The sequence below is a fragment of the Euprymna scolopes genome, chromosome 24 (genome assembly GCF_053919585.1).
Source record: "Euprymna scolopes isolate OS-2025 chromosome 24, ASM5391958v1, whole genome shotgun sequence".
NCBI lineage: Eukaryota > Metazoa > Mollusca > Cephalopoda > Sepiida > Sepiolidae > Euprymna > Euprymna scolopes.
The window spans coordinates 49,756,771-49,777,918 of NC_136505.1; the positions used below are offsets into that span (position 1 = coordinate 49,756,771).

General features: G+C 34.3%; 1 protein-coding gene across 1 annotated transcript in view; it reads left to right on the top strand.

Moving 5' to 3' along the window:
- Positions 1–21,148, top strand: part of LOC145246699 (kelch-like protein 18) — a 51,432-nt gene that overhangs the window by 15,105 nt on the left and 15,179 nt on the right. The window contains exons 3-8 of the mRNA XM_080108424.1: positions 246–386; positions 2,382–2,580; positions 5,961–6,121; positions 7,932–8,068; positions 12,272–12,379; positions 18,218–18,332. Coding sequence (XP_079964550.1) covers positions 246–386; positions 2,382–2,580; positions 5,961–6,121; positions 7,932–8,068; positions 12,272–12,379; positions 18,218–18,332 — 861 coding nt within the window. The remainder of the gene's footprint in view (positions 1–245; positions 387–2,381; positions 2,581–5,960; positions 6,122–7,931; positions 8,069–12,271; positions 12,380–18,217; positions 18,333–21,148) is intronic.

Here is a 21,148-nt window from a genome sequence, read left to right on the forward strand (position 1 = left end):
AAAACTCCATTTCTCGACTACAAAATCTCGTCCCAATTCTGTAGAAGCGCCCGTTTTTTTGAATGGTGATTGTTATTAATGTCTTATTCCACTAGTGGAGTTTGACAAGGTGCACCAGTACAGTCGTAATGTGGCTAAAAAATAAATTTCTGCACTTTCACCTAATTGATTTCGTGGTTAAATTCGCCATATTGCTGTCCAAAATTATGACTCCCAAAGACAAATAAATGTTGTTTCGATTTCAGTGCTCTGGAGTCTCTCGTGAACTTTGCCTACAATGGTCGCCTAGAGATCAACGTGAATACAGTTCAATCTCTTTTGGTGGCTTCCTGTTTCCTTCAACTGCAGTGTGTCAAAGAAGCATGCTGTAATTTCTTGAAAACAAGGTGAGTCATTTCGATTGTTTATGGACCATTCTGAAATAATAAAATTGAGAAACCCATTCTTAACATGAGGTGGGTGAACTTTTATCAATTATTCTGTACTTTCACTTAACCGCTTAATAAACAGAAGATACTGCAAAAATTGAATTTAACTTGAAAATCCTATTAAAAAAAAAATAGCAATTGCAGAAATACCATTATTTTAATTCTTCCATTCTCTATCCGTTTCTCTTATTCTCTCTTTCTCTTTTATTCTTCTCCTTTCTATCTCTCTCTCTATTTTTCTTTTATCCCCATTCTATCTCTGGTGCTACCAGATAAGGTTATCTGAAGATACTGGCTTGTTAACCTAAAATGTACATTGGTTTTTTTGTCCAAAACTCAATCACGTTCTGCAAAGTCAAAAACAAAAACAGTTTTCTTTTACAAAACAACCAAACCAAATACCATGGATACATATTTGATAATATAAAAAACTTGAAGCATAAAAGCTTTATTCCAAAAATTACGGGATTTGGCATTAAATAACTTACTAAGGACTCATATGCCATAAAACAAAATAACACTTTCTCTTTTTTTTATTCTCTATCTTTTCTTTTTTCTTTTCTTTTCTCTCTCTTCATCAATGTCTCTCCTTTTCATCTACAAATAAATTTCAAGCCTTGATTTTTCTTGAGAATTTATGTACGACCATTTTTCTATTAGTTTTATATCTTTTTTCCATTTATTACCTTTATTTAATTTGTACATTAACATTTATAGGATTTATTCAGTTCTTAAATTCATATTTCTGACATTATTGAATCCATACATTTATTTTATAGGCTTTATTGAATCCATACATTTATTTTATAGGCTTTATTGAACCCATACATTTATTTTATAGGCTTTATTGAATCCATACATTTATTTTATAGGCTTTATTGAATCCATACATTTATAGGCTTTATTGAATCCATACATTTATAGGCTTAATGGAATCCATACATTTATTTTATAGGCTTTATTGAATCCATACATTTATTTTATAGGCTTTATCGAATCCATACATTTATAGGCTTTATCGAATCCATACATTTATTTATAGGCTTTATTGAATCCATACATTTATTTTATAGGCTTTATTGAATCCATACATTTATTTTATAGGCTTTATTGAATCCATACATTTATTTTATAGGCTTTATTGAATCCATACATTTATTGTATAGGCTTTATTGAATCCATACATTTATTTTATAGGCTTTATTGAATCCATACATTTATAGGCTTTATTGAATCCATACGTTTATTTTATAGGCTTTATTGAATCCATCCATTTATTTTATAGGCTTTATTGAATCCATCCATTTATTTTATAGGCTTTATTGAATCCATACATTTATTTTATAGGCTTTATTGAATCCATACATTTATTTTATAGGTTTTATTGAATCCATACATTTATTTTATAGGCTTTATTGAATCCATACATTTATTTTATAGGCTTTATTGAATCCATACATTTATTTTATAGGCTTTATTGAATCCATACATTTATTTTATAGGCTTTATTGAATCCATACATTTATTTTATAGGCTTTATTGAATCCATACATTTATTTTATTGGTTTTATTGAATCTAAACATTTCTGGCCTACATTCAATTATATATTTATTTATTTTATGAGCTCAATTAATAGAGAAGTTATTTAAATAGATTGAATGATAAAGAGTCTTTGATCCAAGGATTTTATTTGAAGATCTTACAACTCGGGACCCTGCAGCTCTCTTATGTACAGGTTACACTGTACATTAACATAGGCTCTAATTTGTGACCAGAAAATTATTTCTCTTATATCTGTTTTTATATTCGGGTCTCTTATATCCGGGTTACACTGTATTTATATAAATATATCCTCTTTTGCTTTTTTATTAAAAATTGAAAATATTATTTTTCAGCCAATGTTCATCCTCTAAGAAGAAAATGTGTAAACGGTTTTCTTTTCTTTTCTATAGACTTCATCCTCAGAATTGCCTTGGTATTCGTAGTTTCGGTGAGCAGTACATGTGTCCGACTCTTGTGGAAGCATCCAACAAGTATATCCAAAAGCATTTTAAAGATGTTGCCAAATCCGAAGAATTTCTTAACCTCGACAAAAGTGAAGTCTTGGAGATAATTTCACGAGATGAGTTACATGTCAAGACAGAAGAACAGGTTTGTTATTAAGAAATGCATGGTTGATAATACGATCGATGTGTAATGTGACCGTGAAAGACAGGCTTAATTTTTGATGACCTTAGAGGAAGATTAAATCTGGACTATATGGGGAGATGTGTACAAAACAGGAGACTTCGATGGTATGGCCACGTTGAAAGAATAGCTTAGATTTCTCGGGTTAAAGAGTTGTAGAACAGTTGAGGTAGCGAGTCTAATTCACACGGGAATATCAAGGAAAAGATGAGAGGAAAGTGATAAAAATAGAGTTTATAGAATAAAGAATAAAGACTTATCGAAAGGTAGGTTAGTTTTGAAGTCAAGTTCCTAAAACCATCCAACAGATGTCAGCATGTAAACCGAATGTTACGATGCTGACTTTTCACTTTCATTGCCTGTCCATTGAAATTAGTCATTAGGTTGTATGTTAATACTCTGTCATGGCGTATGAAACCAGACATTCCAAGTTCAAATCCTACAATATTTATTGTGTTCAGTTACTAACATACTGTGGGGAAATTAATAACTGACCTAATGGACTATGGAATAAACTTTTTAGATTATATCTGAGAATAGGAAATTTAGTAAAAATGTTTTTCTTATGCTGATTGTTAGGTGAGTTTGGCAAGAGTTTGGTTGTTTCTATGTGTTACATTTGCTGGAGCAAACTCCCATCTTAACACTTATGTGAACACTTTCCTCCCTTCTCAGTCTGGCTGAGAGAGAGAGAGAGAGATAAAATAAAATACGCATCAAGTGCGCTTGAAAGCCAAATCACAACATAATATTAGGAAAATAAACAAATGTCTTACTTGCTTGAAATTTATAATGTAAATATATTTCAAAGTCAAACTCCATCCTCAGTATGTTTTCTTTTCTCTTCTTCTTTCTTGCCATTTTGTAAAGTTGGAGAAAGAAAGTCTCTTTGTAAAGATCCATGTGTTGTCTCTCAGCGGTTGTATTTTGAAATGTTGGAATGTTGGCTACTCGAGATTAACGTCAAGGGTGTGAGTTCGATTATAGAAGCGTTGATTTAATTTGAATAAAATAAAATACGCATCCAGTGCGCTTGAAAGCCAAATCACAACGTAATATTAGGAAAATAAACAAATATTTTACTTGCTTGAAATTTATAATTTAAATTTATTTCGCAGCCAAACTCCATCCTCAGCATGTTGTTTTCTTTCTTTTCTCTTCTTCTTTCTTGCTATGTTGTAAAGTTGGAGAAAGAAAGTCTTTTTGTAAAGATCTCATCACACCGACTGACTTGTAATAGACCTTGTATACCATCCAGAGAAACTGTTAGCAGTGATGTTTGGTAAATATTTGGAAGGAATGAGTCAAGATAATCTGAGAATTCTAGACCTAATTGATTGAATAATAATAATAATAATAATGATAAAAAAAATGGTAGGATCCATAGAGACTGACACCACACCAAATAGTTGTGAAGGGTCAAGAAGGATAAAAAACACTGAAGAGAGAAAGCACTAACTAGACCTCCACTGGATGAGTGTGAAGAGGACTGGACTTTCGGGAAGCTTGTTACCACCCATATTTCAGTGAAAACCAATGGTTATTGTCAGCAAGAAGTCAATGGTAAGTGGCTGTTACAGTAATGCAAAGATGTTTGGAAATGTTATCGAGATAGGTGACGAGTACTGAAAATTTGGATTGACGTTGTAACCCAAACTCCAGGGTACACCACGATTATTGTCAGTGAGTAATATCTGATGACTTGTGTGAGAACTCCCAGTGAGTATGAGTGATAATAATAAAATAATTGTGTCCATTGCTCAGGTGCATTACGATTCATTTAAAGTATACAGATGATGATGATACTTGTTCATTGCTTGCCAAGATGATTGTGATTATGTAGTTGATTCTGTAGATCTGGAAATGACACCTAAGTCTGATCCAAGCTCTCAAGTATCTCCTGCATGTAAGGCGCTTTTAAGAGGATCCTGTAGAAGTACTCTTCTGTCTTTTTGAATAGCACGTTTCCTCTCGCATTTCTCAACACATGCAGATTCAGCAATTATGGCCACTTTGTGGTTTGCAGTACAACAGAAACATCTAGTGTTTTCCCATGAGTTGGAATACAAACCGAACTGTTTGACGAGCATCTTGTAGATGTTTTTGAACCGTTTCCACACTCTCCTCCCGTGGGTCTTTTGCTTTTGGATAGCTCACGATTAACGAGCCGTTTTGGGAGTCTTGAATCTGACATGTGTGTACATGATCTTCCCAATGAACCTGATACTATTGCAGAGATATGCTGATGAGAGGCTTCACTGTGCTAAAACCTCTGTGTCTGGTATCTCGTCTTTCACATATAACACGTAGGATCATGATCAATTGTCAGGGAAATGAACAATATATACACGTGTGCATGCATATGGAGAGGAGAGGGACATCAGATGTAGTTTTATCAAATTTTGGGAAGTATGAATTTTTTAAAGGACAGCTGATACAAGCAGTTTGTTCTGTACTTCAGCAATTCTAAGCATGAAAAAATGTTTTTGAAAGTCATGGAAGCTGTGCTGCTTGTAGGTGTGTCCGCATCTGCAAGACACCTAGAGATCCAAAAGGTTTTCAGAGTTGTTGATAAGATGATTAAATATTTTGTAACATTAGATGATAAAATATTTTCAGTTAAATAAATTTGACAAAAAATAAAACGCATGCTTCAGATGCCATTTAGAGACAGAGGGGCGGGGAGTGGAAGAAGATGCAGTAGCTAAGTACCTGTCCAATTTCGCATTGAATTGCTGCATTGTTAATTCATTTAGTACATCGCTTGGAAGGTCATTTCAAGGTCAAGAGATTCTAATTGAGAAAATGGCTGTCCTCTAGTTAGATCAAAATCAACAGTCAACCTTTTTCAGATGCACAAGTGACCATAAAGGCAATCATAATGACCATTGAGGAGATTGTAGGCCAAAACGATATCACTGCATAAATGTCAACATGCAAGGGAGAATAGGTTGAGCTCCTCAGATTGGTGTTTATAGAGTAGATCCCATGTTCCCAGCACCAGTCGTTGAACTCTCCTCAGGTGCCGGATATCATGTATTACATATAAAATAGAAGGCTAGACACCACACTGACAGTGGTCTGTTTTGATGTTGGAGCTTCAATGAATCTAAGCCAAGGGAAGCAAAGTTTTCAGAGAATGATGATTGTCTGATGCGAACAGGGTTATTAACTTCAGAAGAAATATGAGGAGTCTTAGAGCCCCTATTTATGACAACCTGATCGGCAGGCGGCACAAGCAAAATGGTAATGGGCAGGAAAAACTTGAAATTGTTCATGAAACTTCAAAATAATAATTGTTTTAAGCGTTTTAAGAAGTTTTCTTCGTTTCCTTGCTTTATTAGGTATTTGAAGCGGTGATCTCATGGGTAAAGAAAAGTGGTGAAAAAAGGAAAGAGGCTTTACCGGAATTAATGGTTCAAGTGCGCCTCCCACTGCTCACACCACAGTACTTGTCCGACTGTGTTGCCACCGAGGAATTAATCAAGAGCTCTATACCATGCAGGTGAGAGTTTTTTTGTTTTTTTTCCGTTGTAATGCTTAACGAATATTTTATGTTTTTAACAAGTTTGTATCTGCTATATTTTTCCCACACAGGTAGTCATATATATTTTCAAGAGTAGGCTGGGGAAATATGGAGTTGGTCCCAGAAATGGCTGAAGCAGTTTACAATCTCAAAATGACTTTATTTCGTATATATTTTTAAGATGGGGTGGTATATGGAGTCAGTCCCTGAAATAGCTTCAGCAGTTTACAATCTGAAAATTATTTTATTTTTTATATATTTTTAAGGAGTAGTATATGGCGTTAATCCCGGAAATCGCTGAAGCAATTTTCAATATTACTCTGAGCAGTGCCGAATACCACTGCTAGTCTATAATATAAAGGGTGGTTGTCTGTATATATATGTGTGTGTGTATGTTTGTATGTCTGATTAAAATTTAAAAAGAAAATGATGAAACAAATACCATCAAAGATGGTATTTTATAGATCGGTGTTGCCCCAGATCAATAATATGTAATAATATGTAAAATTTAGAAAAAAAAATGTCTTTCTTTGACCCCAAACTAGTGTAGACTTAGCAAGGAGATGCAATTGGTTTATATGTATAGGTGTGTATGTATGCAAGAGAGGAATAAGCTGGGCGGAGATGTATGAGAGTGGTGGGGTGAGGGAGAAGAAACAGAGAGAGAAAGATTTTAATAGAAATATGTTATACTATTTCCCAGGCAATGCCGGGTAGCCCTGCTAGTATATTATAAAGAGGAAAGGACAGTAGTGAAGAAAAAGTTGTACATTTATTCCTGCATAAGCAGTTTTTCAACATGTAAGGTGATGCATAATGTGATGCATAATGTGATACATAAAGGAAAGAACCCCCCCCCCCCATTTGAACACTTAATATACAATGACTTTGATTCACCTGGGACCAACACTAATTTGGTCCCAGGTGAATCAAAGACATTGAATATTAAGTTTTTATTTTTTTACCAAAACTCTCAGTACATCATACAGAATCAGATGTTATTTTGAACTATTCAGCTTTTAAAATGACTGCCATTGAAACAACATTGTTTTAAATTAGTTTCAGTTTTACAACAATTTGGATAAATTACTAACTTAATAATGAAACAATACCATAATAATTAGATTATATTATTAAAGTATTGTTCGGCTATTAAATTATTGATTGAATCAATATTAAGTTGGTGCAAAAATAATGTCCTTTTTTTTAATGTGTATAATGTGTATATATATATATATCTGATAAAAAACGACATTGTTTTTGCATGAACCTAATATTTTGGATTTTTTTTTAGATGAGGATTGATAATTTGTATTCTTTGGACTACTGTTCTCATCTTGGATTTTATTCTCACATTTTGACTAATGTAACCTTTGGCCTCCTTCAAGTGCATTTTCTTGAATTCTGGAATCTGTTCAGAATTTAAAACGGAACCCTTTATTTAATTTATTCTAGCAAATTCTATCCGGTCATGGCCAACTGAACAAGAGCAGGCAAATTAAATAATGGGTTCCGTTTAATCACAAGTCCAGCCGATACTACGAATATAGTAAGTCACGATTGTATTCTTAGTATCAGCTGGACTTGTCAAGAACCTGTGGCATGATGGATATAAAGTGATAGGTGATAATCAGTTTTAGGTGACAATCTGTTGGAGATTTCCTGAATGAGACGGTGAATACCTTAATTTAAACAAATTAGTGGTGAGCAGTAGCAGGCATAAAAAGTGCTGCTGAGAAAATCATCCAACTTTTTAATATTTTTTCTTTTTTTAAATTTCTGCTTGCAGGGATTTATTAGATGAAGCTAAAGACTATCATTTAATGCCAGAGAGACGTCCTCTTCTTCAAACCTTCAAGACTCGACCTCGTTGCTGTACTGATATCCCAGGGATCATTTATGCTGTAGGAGGACTCACCTCATCAGGTAAAAAAATCCGCAGTTGAAAATTAAAAAGCAAAACTAATGTTTACTGTAAAAAATGAAGATGAAAATGCTTACAAGGTGTATTTTGCATGTTTGGTGCATGTTAATAACTTAAAGATTGTTTTATTGATGGCATTGGTTTGCATAATCCCTACAGCCACCTACCTTGAAAATGCTGCCGTGAAACCTGACATAGTTATATGGAATAAGTCAGAAAGAGTGGCAACCTTGGTTGAAGCGAGTGCCCCTAATTATGGCTGTTTGAACAGAGCTGAAAGAGAGAAACAGACCAAATACCAAAATCTTATGTATGATATGAGTAGAAACTAGAATTTTAAGGAGATACCAATCATACCAGTTATTATAGGTGCCACAGGACTTATGAAGAAGAACCTGAAGTCCTATCTGACTAATATTCCTGGTAAACCATACCCAGTATTACAGTCTTCAAAGGAAGAAAATTGGGGAAGACAGACGGTTCAGTTTTGGATAGCTGAGAGAAGCCACTGCAGTTTGAGATTTGTTATTGTTTGTTGGGATGTTGTTGACGATGAATTCCCTTTTTCTTTTTGGTTTCGTTGGGAAATGTAAACCTTATTGATAATTAGTTATGAGACTATTTCAGCATTTTCTCCGATTCCAATTTTAAAGTTGCCTGAATTTCAATTTTTAGTTTTGGAGTATATATTCTAATTTTACAAACTTGTTAATGTTTTCCGTTTATGCATTGTATTCAAGATTTTGATACTTATTGTGAGATTTTTTATCTAGATATTTCCCTTGTGCCATTTTTTTTTTTTTTGTGGTATTATTTCCAGCGCCATTTTTAATTAAATTTGTTATTAGGATCTACAATTTTTTGTTTTACTAGTTGCTTAAAATCTATAAAATTTTGTTAGTACAGATGATAGAAAATTAAATTTTAAACCTACAAAAAGTGAAAGAATTGTTTTTGGAGTGGGAAGTTAGGCTCAAATTTTTTCTGATTCCGATACCCCAAAAGTTACGATTTTTCTAATATCTAATTCCGATCAATAATGCCAACATTATTGATAACTATCTTAAAAACTAAACTCCATTCGCAATATTAACTCAGTTACAAGAGTTTTAACACAATTATGAACAGATATTCAAAAGTAAATTTTCTTTCCATATTCGGTTTAACATCCATTTAGAAATTGCCTTCCAAACTAACATATTTCTCGTCAGGTTATTATTCATCCCTCTTTCTCTCAAGTCCATCTGCGTCACTTTCTATCATGTCTTCCTTGATTTTCTCCTACCAACTGATGTTACTACATCAACCGAAAGGAAGTGATAAGGGCGGATTTGAAAAGAAGAGGAATAAAGACCTGGCCAGAGATAGGTGAATTTGGAAGTCAATTTCTATAAACCATTAAACACATCTGTGCATGTTAAAAGGCATTAAACTGAATGTAAGGAGTTATATTGAATTCCAACGCTAGTAATTAGAACTAAATATAATAATAATAACAATAATAATAATATTAATAATAACAACAATAATCATTATATTAATAATTATAATAATAAAATTTATAATTATAATAATAAATAAGTGATAATAATATAACAATAATAATAATAACAATAAAAATAATAAGTATAATAATAAATAAGTGATAAAATATAATAATAATACAATAATAATAATAATAATAATAGCAGTAATAATAATAATTATAATTATAATAATAAATAAGTGATGACAATAATAGTAATTATAATAATTATAATAATAAATAAGTGATAATAATAACAATTATAATTATAATAATAATAAATGTAATAATTATAATAATTATAATAATAAATAAGTAATAATAACAATCTTAATCCTTTTGGCAATCAACTATATTTGGTATAAATAATTTTCAGTCTATGCTGGAGTTATCCACCAAGTTTTTGTCATGAATTCCCAATACTTTTTTGTTTTATTGCCATTAAGCAATGAGCAGACATGAATATGGTGTGCATAATCTATATAAAAGCGAAAATGTATGTATGTATGTGTGTTCGCTTTTTCTGTATGTCTACAAAAGGCTTCTTTCAGAGAAGCAGTCGGTCGGTTCACAACTTTTTAAAACTTTTTATATCACATATAAGTCGTAATATCTCACAGTTAACAATGAAGCTCGCCTGTCTATTTAATTTGCTCGATTTCGGGAAGATAAATATTCAACATTTGTCGCTCGCCGCATGTGGGTTAGTCTTTTTCCTATAACATCTTGGGGGGGGGAAAAAAAGCGTTCAGCAGTAAATATATACTATCCCGCAGTCAAACTTGACCTCATTAACTCATTAAAACGGGCACCTGCTAAATCCAAGTGATTAAATAAATTCAAACGTGTTTCCGTTAGCATCTCGCGGTGGGGCAATGGTTAACGTCACACGTTTTTTTTTTTTCACATTTTAATTTACAACAACTTTGCCTTACTTTTTTTTTTAACCCCCCCCCCTCCCCCAGTTTCCACACACACACCTCCAAACACCCGGGCAACGCCGGGTACTCCTTGCTAGTTGTCAGTAAATCCGACATGCTTTTTTTATGGCACTGTCCCGATCTGGGCTACAATAGTCTTCTGCTATATAGTTTGTATTGTTTTGAGCAGACTATTGTTTTCATCGAGTGTTGTTTGTACAATGTTTCAGGCGGTGCAGCCTCCTACCTTCATCAGGCATGTGTGTCACCATCTTGGAAAAGAAAGGAGAAAGTTACTTGCTCTGTAGATGGTTTCGTATTCTTGGAGTTGTTTTTTTTTTTTTTGCTGTGATTTCATGTGTCAAAAAAAAAAGAAAGAATCTGAGGAATGTTTTGATAGACATTATCTTTAAGATAATTCCAAACATAAAAAAATGGGGTGTTATGGTTCCATGAGTGTGAAGGCCATTCAAGATCATGGCTCCTACTGATGAGGGGATCATTAAACTGCCCTCGATATCATTGAATGGTAATAAAATAAAAAAATCTGTTGCACATATGACTGAAGCTTGGTGAACAAGTCAAGCATAGACTGAAGTTTATTTGTAACAAATACGGTTGGATTACAGAAAGTATTATGTATTTTTTTAACTATGAGTAGGGGTGCCTGGCATTGCCCAGTCATAAAATACGTTTAAATATGATATTTTAATTTACACAAATTTCATATTTATTATTATAGTCAATTATTTTTTATCTAGATATTTCCCTTGTGCCATTTTTTTTTTTGTTTTGTTTTGTGGTATTATTTCCAGTGCCATTTTTAATTAAATTTGTCATTAGGATCTACAATTTTTTGTTTTACTAGTTGCTTAAAATCTATAAAATTTTGTTAGTACAGATGATAGAAAATTAAATTTTAAACCTACAAAAAGTGAAAGAATTGTTTTTGGAGTCGGAAGTTAGATTAAAATTTTTTCTGATTCCGATACCCCAAAAGTTACGATTTTTCTAATATCTAATTCCGATCAATAATGTCAACATTATTGATAACTATCTTAAAAACTAAACTCCATTCGCAATATTAACTCAGTTACAAGAATTTTAACACAACTATGAATAGATATTGTTGAACATATGACTGAAGCCTGGTGGACAATCAAGCATAGACTGACATTTATTTGTAACAAATATGGTTGGATTACAGAAAGTATAATGTATTTTTTTAACTACGAGTAGGGGTGCCTGATATTGCCCGGCCATAAAATACGTTTAAATATGATATTTTAATTTACACAAATTTCATATTTATTATTATAGAGTCAATTATTTCATATTAATATATATAGTCATGATTTCAAAAGTAAAAAAAAAATATGATGTGTCATCAGTTAGAATCCAAACCAAACCAAAACATAATAAAACATTATTTCATGATTGAAACTATGTCTACAAGTGTAGCAAAGATTGAAGTTTGTACTTAATATGGTTGAACTGTGGAAAAGGTGTGAATTTTATTAAATACAATCTGGTTTCCATGACAACAATGTTTTTGAAAGGTAAGATGCAAGCAAGGGTAATCGGACGATCTACAAAGTTTTATAATTATATAGATTACATGGTTAGCATGTTTGAAGGATCATGCACGCATATCAAGATTTAAAAAAAAAAAAGAAAAACGTTTCTCAAAAATACTCTTGACTTGTCGTGTCAATCAATAGGAAATGTTTTTCATCCAATTTTTTTTTTTACTCTTACAGGTGATTCTCTTAGCACCGTGGAATGCTTTGATCCTGTCAACCGTAGGTGGAAGATTGCTGAAGCCATGAGTACGATGCGCAGTCGGGTTGGTGTGGCAGTTCTTAACTGTGAGTCTGTCTTCCCTTCTTTTCACGATCAATCTCTTTTTTTCTGTTCATTGTTAAAGCTTTTTCTGGTTCTTATTATTATTGTAGCGAAATTCGAAAATTGTATATATTATTATAGAGTTAATGTTCTATCGATTTTTATATTATAAAGTTGCGATTTCAAAAATAAAAAAAATATCTATATGACTTGGATGCATTAGCTTGAATTGAAACAGAAATAAAAACTTATGAAAAAAGTATATATATATATATATATATATATATATATATATATATATATAAAACTTGAGTTCCTTCAGCCATAACCGAAACCAAAACTTATGAAGAATTCTTGATAAAATTAAATTATTTATAAAAAAATATAGATGATTTAAGTGCCATCTCGGTTGCCATGCAAACGACCTCATAATCGTTTGATAGTGGGGAAATCATTGACTGCCCATTATTTACTACAAAAATCACGAGTTCCTAATTTCTGTGCTTTGATGTGTTTTCTGGTGATTTGAGTGTATTCTGTCTTAGTTGTCGCTATTACTCTCTTACAATTACTTCTAGCTTCTATATACTTCTGTCTGTTTGAACCGACTTATGTCAGTTGAATTTGCAGTATGCATGCTGTCTTTGAGCAATGGCAGCTGCACAAGTAGAAGTAAACCATTGAGGAGAGTGAGGCTTGCCTTAGAATTTCCGTGTGGGAACATGTGCTTCAATGGCAGTTATGAACCATTCAGTGGTTTCATTTGCGCACTGTTCAGCTGGAAGAGAAAAGATATTTCCCCATGGGACATCTCTGATGAGATCCCTGATGGCTTCCCAGTCAGCCTTTTTGTAATACTTTGTTGTTTTGAGCAGTGGGTCTTCAGTTTGGATCGAATTAAAGGGCGATTTCTACCATTATCACAGCGTGATCAGCATTCCCGAGTGGGCTGTGGGCATTTGTTGTACAATCATCGGGAACTGTGGTCAGAAATAGATCTAGAAGTGAGGCATCCTTTATTACCAGTTAACCGTCCATTAGTTTTTCCTAAAATTTTGCCACAAATTGTATTTCATTAAATAGATGTGCATGGTAAAAAATTTTTTTGCAAAAATTCTCGTTGCGTTCCCAGGGGCTTAAAAGAGGTAAAAAATGACACGTTTCACCCCATAACTTTTGATCCATCCATTAGATTTTTCTGAAACTTGGATAAAATGTGGAGCCAATTGTTCTTAATACAGGGTGACCCAAAAAAAGACGGGCCCCGTGTACACTTTATGTGATATCTCCATTATTTATTCACCGATTGCCCTTATTTTACAGGACATGGCAGAATCAACGACCGTGAGTACACCAAGACCCCAGTGGGAGCTGGGACAAAGAATACACTGTGTTAAATTTTACTACAAGACAGGCTCGTTTAAGAAAACGCAGGACCGTTTCATGCTTCAGTTCGAATGTGAAAAGGTTCCATCCAAAAGCAGAATTCAGAACTGGGTGAACCACTTTGAGAAGTATGGGACCGTGGAGAACCTCAACGCTGCCAGAGAGAATCGTCCAAGTCACTCGGGACGTCCCAAGAAGCGAATAGCCGAGCTGGTCGAAAGAGTGAGAGAGTCTCTCCAGCAGAATTGGAAACGCTCTGTGCGTAAGCGAAGTCAGTTCCTTGGTATGTCCCGTGAGACTTGCAGGAGAGTGCTAGTGAACGATATCAGGACTTACCCATACAGAATACAGACGCTGCAGACCCTTACAGCCTCAGAGAAGAAGAAGAGGAGGGCTATGGCAGTCAAGATGCTTGAGAAGATCGAGGAGACACCAAGTTTCCTTAACCTCCTTTAGACCTCAGATGAAGCCCACTTCCATCTTAATGGAAAGGCGAACTCCAAGACAAATGTCTTCTGGAGGTCCTCCAGACCCAATGAAGTAGCCACCAAGCCCCTGCACTCTCCTAAGTGCATGGTGTGGGCTGCAATCTCGGCCAGAGGCATCATCGGACCAATCTTCATCGAAGAATCTGGCACAGCAATGACAATCATCAAGGAGTGGTATGTGGAGGTCCTCAAAACCTTCAAGAGTGAGCTCCAGACCATCTACCCGTCGCTCATGAGCAAGTTCTGGTTCCAGCAGGATGGAGCAAGTTCTCACACCTCAAACCTGTCCCGAGATTGGCTGGAAGAGAACTTCGGAGGCTGAGTGATCAGTCTCAAGACTGATTTTGAGTAAGCACCCCATAGCCCGGACGTAAGTCCCCCAGATTTTTTTCTTTGGGGCTATCTTAAGGACAGAGTCTACGCAGGGAAACCCAGAACTGTCACGGAACTCAAGGAAGCCATCAGGGAGGAGATGAGAGCCATTACCAGTTTGGTCTGTAAGAATGTCATGGACAACGTCATGCTGCGTCTCAAGAAATGCTCGGAGCTAAATGGAGGCCATCTAAAACATATGCTGTAGAACGGAGAAAAAAGGCCAAAGTCCCTAGTGTTTTGATATGATGTTTTGAATATAATAAACTAGTTATGACCAAAGTTTCATTTCATTCGGACAAAACACTAAGAAACGGGGCTTAATTAGAGTTGGGGCCCGTTTTTTTTGGTCACCCTGTATAAATCCAGTATGGGTGACTCTGGCAAAATTCGCATCCTGGGAACTTTTAATTCTAAAAACACCTTTTTGTGGCTCTTTTTTTATATTTCTCAACAAAACTTGATATGTCTAACTGAAAAATTAAAAGCTGGTATTTTTGATGGTCCTCAAATTAGGCAGCTGATAAAAAACTCTCCCGCGTTTGAGGAGACCATGAATATGTGGTTTTTCACGGTGGTCACTCAAATATACATGTGTTAAGGCCTGAAACTGCACTGTTATCCATTTACACTTGGATTCAGCATCCCCAAGGGCTCAAAAGAGATCAAAAATGCTCCAAATAGGCCCAAAATGACACTTTTTCCCCATAGCATTTGATCCATCCATTAGATTTTCCTGAAACTTGGCCAAAATGTGGAGGTCATTGTTCTTAATATAAATTCAGTATGGGTGACTCTGGCAAAATTCTGGTTCGCATCCCTCTGGGACTTCTAGTACTAAAAAGAAATTCCTTTTTGGAGCTCTTTTTTCATATTACTCAAGAACTTGATATGTATATGTATATAGTGGTTTTCTATGGTGCTGAATTCAAATATACATATCTTAAGGCGTGAAACTGCACTGTTTGTCCATTTTTACTGGGATTCAATGTTCCCAGGAGCTCAAAAGCGGTCACAAATGTCCCAAAATTGCAAAAATGACACGTTTTACCCCATAACTTTTGCCCGATCCATTAGATTTTTCTGAATCCTGGCAAAAATGTGAAGACTATGTTGGCCCTTCACATTTCTCACATTCATCATTTCTTCACTATTTTTTGTGGTGTCATCTCACATGCAGCACCAGAGGGGGACCATGCACACACTACTTATTATCATTTGTTAAAATCAATCATGTTCTGTAAAATGAAAAACAAAAACAATCAAACCAAACACCGTAAATAAATATTTGAAGATATAAAGAACTTGAAGCATAAAATCTTTGTCGAAAATTACTGGATTTGAGATTAAATGGGTTGAAATACCATGAAATAAAACAATCATAATCATTAAGAAAAAAGTATATTTGGAAATGGATGACATCATAAAGGGCAGTGGAAGTGTATCTTTTGTTTTCTTTCTTAGCTACAGCCATAACTACTGGTTGCTGCTGCTGTTGCTTTATGAACCAATGTCAAAGTTCAGAAATTATATATTGAGCTAGCAAGTCGCCCGGCATTGCCCAGTCGTAACATACATATAAATATTATATTTTAATTCATGCAGATTCTTTATTAATTATTGTAGAGCCAATTCTATTATTGTCTATTACTGAATATATATTAATGATTTCAAAAGTTATTTATTTAAAATATGACTTGTGTACCATCTGATAAAATCGAAACCAGTATGCTTAGTGCTGTATCTGTAATGGTTATCCGTCTTGTGCTGAGGTCGAAACCAAAACCTAAAGACAGTGAGTCAAGTACGATAACCATTAAACCAGCTTGCCATGATCGTTAAAAAGTGTTTTCAAGCCTACCTATCCTTAACATAAGGAAGCTGTCATGTGAAAGATGCGTGGAGTCAAAGTCTTGAAACGGTTGACAAACAAATAAAAATCTGATGACCCGCCCCCCCACGTACCAATTTTTATCACTTAGCAGCTCATTTTTCTGGATGAAAACTGATTAAAAAGTTTGCCACATGCCTGAATACCCTATATACCAAATTTCAAGTCTGTAGATCAAAAATTTGTTCAGTATATAGGTTGAGACTTGTCCTCACACACATACACGCATTCTCACTTTTATAGATATACTAGCATGGGTGCCCGGCGTTTCCTGGGTGTTTGGAGGTGTATGCTGAGCAAAAAAAAACAAAAACAACAAAAAAAGGTCCATTGTTTTAAATTTAACCCCTATTATGACCCCTTAGAGTTTATTGTTTTGGGCTCAAATCAAGTTATTAAGTTAGATCCATGTCCAAGGAACCTATATCTAAAATTTCAAGTGTTTAGACCCCAAATTGTCGGAGGAGTTTGGTAGAGTTCTCAAAGGTCACATCGTTGAACTTTGACCCTTTAATTGCCAAATTTCTGGCCGAAAACTGATCACATCGATTTTCCCAAATCTCAGTACCATGCATATCAAATTTCGAGTCTGTAGACTTAAAATTGACAGAGTTATTGCATAGGGAAATGTACACACACAGACACACAGTTACACACACACAGACAGACAGACAGACACTTTCACTTTTATAGATATATAGGTCAACAAGCTGCCCAGCATTGCCCGGTCGTAAAATACGCATAAATATTGTATTTTAATTCTTGATGAACCATCCCTCTAAATAATCCAATTTACAAAATTCCTACTACTTATGCTTACTACGCTATAATCACATTGACTAATGTATATCCATTAACCCTTATCCTCGAGTGGCATTCGGGCCTTGATAAGTAAAAAAGAAAAATAATAATACAAAAACTGAGGCATGTGCATGCGAGTATTATGTTTTTTTTTCTAAACAATTCACTTCTTGTAAGTAAAATAAAAAATACTCCAGCTGAGATCTAAAGCAAAACCTACAGACAGTGAGTCAAGTATGATAACCATTAGACCAGCTTGACACAACATTTACAAAGTGTTTTCAAAAAATCTTATTCTTAACATAAAGAAGTTGTCATGTTTCTCAGCCATGCATGCGCAGTCGTGAAACACTTGACGATCAGATAAAAATCTGATGACAATTTCGTGTGGTTCCTCTTTTTGTTTTAAATAGAGGAATCTAACAAAATTTATTAAAGACAATGACCATCTTGATTATTAATTTATTTATTGCGGACTATTATCCTCACCTTTTTTTTTAGTTGTCGTTTCACAACGTTTCAGTCAACTATTCCTCTGACCTTCGTCAGGTGGTAACCGCGACAGGATAGGAACTCTGAATCTCCTAACTGCATTCTCAGCAATTACTGCCTTCCATAGTTGTTTGTCGTCTCACCACGTTTTGGTCAACTAAGCCTCTGGCCGGCTTTGGGTAGGATTGAAACTGCTATTTTCAAACTATGCTCACCTGGAACATCTTGATTTATATTAAGCAGTAAATTCATATTTATATATGAATGATTTTGAAAAATAAATTGATTTACGAAGATTTAAAATCTAAATGTAACCATTGTTCGTTTTTCAGTTTTTGTTCATACGTCATGTCACTTCAACATCTCCGTATCTACATTGCTAACATCCTTCTTATACCTTTAAATATTTTTTTTTGTTTTTATTCTGACAGCCAAGCTGTATGCTATTGGTGGTTATGATGGCCATGATCGCCTCAGCACAGTTGAAGTGTTTAAGCCTGACACCAAACGGTGGAGGAAAGTGGCCTCCATGAACTGCAAAAGAAGGTAAAATTCTTTTCATTTCTCATATTTTCGCCTAAAATAAACTCCTTACTTTAATATTTCCATCAAAGGTGCTCAGCTGAGCTTTAATCTCTGCTTCTGCCTAGTAAAATTTTCACAGCAAGAACTTGTCTTTTTTTCACTACTGCAAAGATAAAAACTTTTTTCTTCGAGATTCTAACTTCAAAATTTCCATGAATAGTTCTTTTCCAAGAACTTCTAATCAGTAGAATACGTTACAATCAGATTTCTTCCCAGTGATCTACAACGTGGTCATTTTCAAATCTATATCAGTAAATAATTGTCATAAATTGTCTTCATAAGTAATCAGATTTTATTTAGTCTGTACATTATTTTCAATCCTTTCATAATATTATTCTTCATTCAACTTTCATTCTATTGCTCTTATTGATACTTACCTTTGAGTGGCTCATAGCCTTGATAAATGATCACTTAGTAAACAAAAAAATTGGCGATATATTGAAACTGAGTAAATTAAAAAATAGTTAAGAGGGTGTAAGCGGTTATAGATAAAAAATTTGTGATTGGTTCAACATGATCACATGTTTATATTATTTGAATTTTTCAGACTACTGTTTTCATCTTGAGTGCCATTTTCACATTTCCATTAATGTAACCTCCGATTAGCTAAAATGTTTTATGATGGATTTAATTTTGTAATGGGATTTTAATTTATTCATTTTTAATATAATAATTGGAAAACATAATGCCACAACCATATTCGTAACAAACACTTAGGAAAATCGGTTTTCATTTGCTTTAAAACAATAGTAAATATTTTAAGATTTACTTTTAAAGATTATTTGGTGGTGAGATGGGGCAGGGCTTAACCCTTATTTAAACCAATATCTCCCTCAAGAACGAGTGTACAATCTATTTTCGATCAATATTTATTCCATAGTTGCCGTGATCCTGGATATGACCTTAAACTATATCTGATGGTCAGGCCCCAGCTTGCGGGCCTTGGGGAGTGTGGAGCCACCCTTTAATTGCCATTGCTCCCAGGTCGGAGTGGTAGTACCTGTTAGGGTCCCAACTATGGGTTAAATAGAAACCGACTTGCAAAAAACAAATATATTCTATTAAAAAGAATTTTCTCCCAGATTCGGCATTAAATAACCTGGAAAGAGTTGATATGCCGTAAAACAAAAACAACCAACCAACGAATCCATAGTTGCCGTATTTATTTTTGTTTACATTTTTGTTTTATGAACTTAATTATATTGTATGTATTATTTAACAAAGAAGTACAACCCCTTACATAATATCCCTGCAAATCTGGTCTCAAATAGGAGTCCTTATGATTTAGTGGCAGTGTGTCTTGTTTGGAGTAAAATAACAATAATAATAAAATTTAAAAAATGTTCACAATCAGAACCCATGAATTAAATAAAATGTTCTGTTTGAAATTCAGTCTAGGTTTCCGAGATAAAACGTAACCCTGAAAATAATTAAAGGTTACATCAGCCGAAACGCTGCGAAAGTTCAAATAGTAAAATTGTTTTGAAACGGCTAAAATTTTCGTTTTTGGCCATCAGTGAAAATAAATATAAAATTTTGGGTTTGGCAATGTAAGCAAAGCAATTTACAATTGTCTGAAAAGCTGAGACCTACTGATTGCATTGTCATGGTTGTGGCATTCATCCTGGGTCAGTTGAGCTGGCTCTTTTCAACAAGTTCATCACATCCCGACGCTGGCTGACCAGGTATGGCGATTCAAGGCTGTTTCTACTATTAGTGCAAACCATTCGCTGTCTGTTGTTCATAAAGCGAATGGCTTGCACTCCTGACAAAAGCAGTCTTGAATTGCTATGCCTGGTCAGCCCGTGTCCGAGATGTGGAGAACTTGTTAGAAAGAGTCAGCTCAACTGACCCAGGGTGAATGTCGCAACTATGACCATGACCATGCAATGGGTCTAATTATTTATTTATTTTTATTTATTTATTTTTTTCAGATAAAGGTAAAGTGTATGACCTTTGATCTCTGTCCTTTTCCCTTGTAAAACATTTACAGCAAAAACTCGTTTGGTTAGCACCGCTATAAATAATTTTCTTTTCTTCCTCTGTGCACCTGACGGAACTTCTATGAACATAAACAGTTTCTTTCTGAGAATTACGCATCTGTTGAACACAATACCACAGGGCTGCTTCCCAGCTGAGTAGAACATGGTCGTTTTCAAGTTCAATGTTAACAAATTCTTCTCGAGTTAATTTCTTTAAATAATTAAATTCTTCCCAATTTCAATCATCAATCTCCAATCCTCACAATGTTGTCTCACTATCTAACATAGTCATTAAGCCTTTTCCTCAATTGGCCTTTGAAAAAAAATGTTGGACCATTTTAATAAATAAAGAAAAAAATCTGTGCCTAAACCTAAACGTGGATTCCATGAACAAAGCTTCTTTCTAAGAACTGCACGCCTGTGGAACTCTATTCCGTTTATCTGCTTTCCAGCTGACTACAATATGGCTGTCTTCAAGTCCAATGTAAACAAGTTCTTGACGAGCCATTCCCCTTAAGTAATCCAATTTACCAAATTTACACTTCTAACAATTACTATAATATTGTTCTTTTGACCAATGTACACTTTAACATTTATCCTCGAGTGGCCTCTGTGCCTTGATAAGTGGTAATTCCTTTGTAAAAAAAAAAATGTTGTGAAAATAAGTTTTGTGCAGATCTTGATAATGTGAACATACACACACTCGCAGACTGAAGGAATGCATGTAGAGCCACACTACATGAAAAATCATCTTTATATGCGAGAATGCGTTTTCAATGCAACTTTATTATAGTG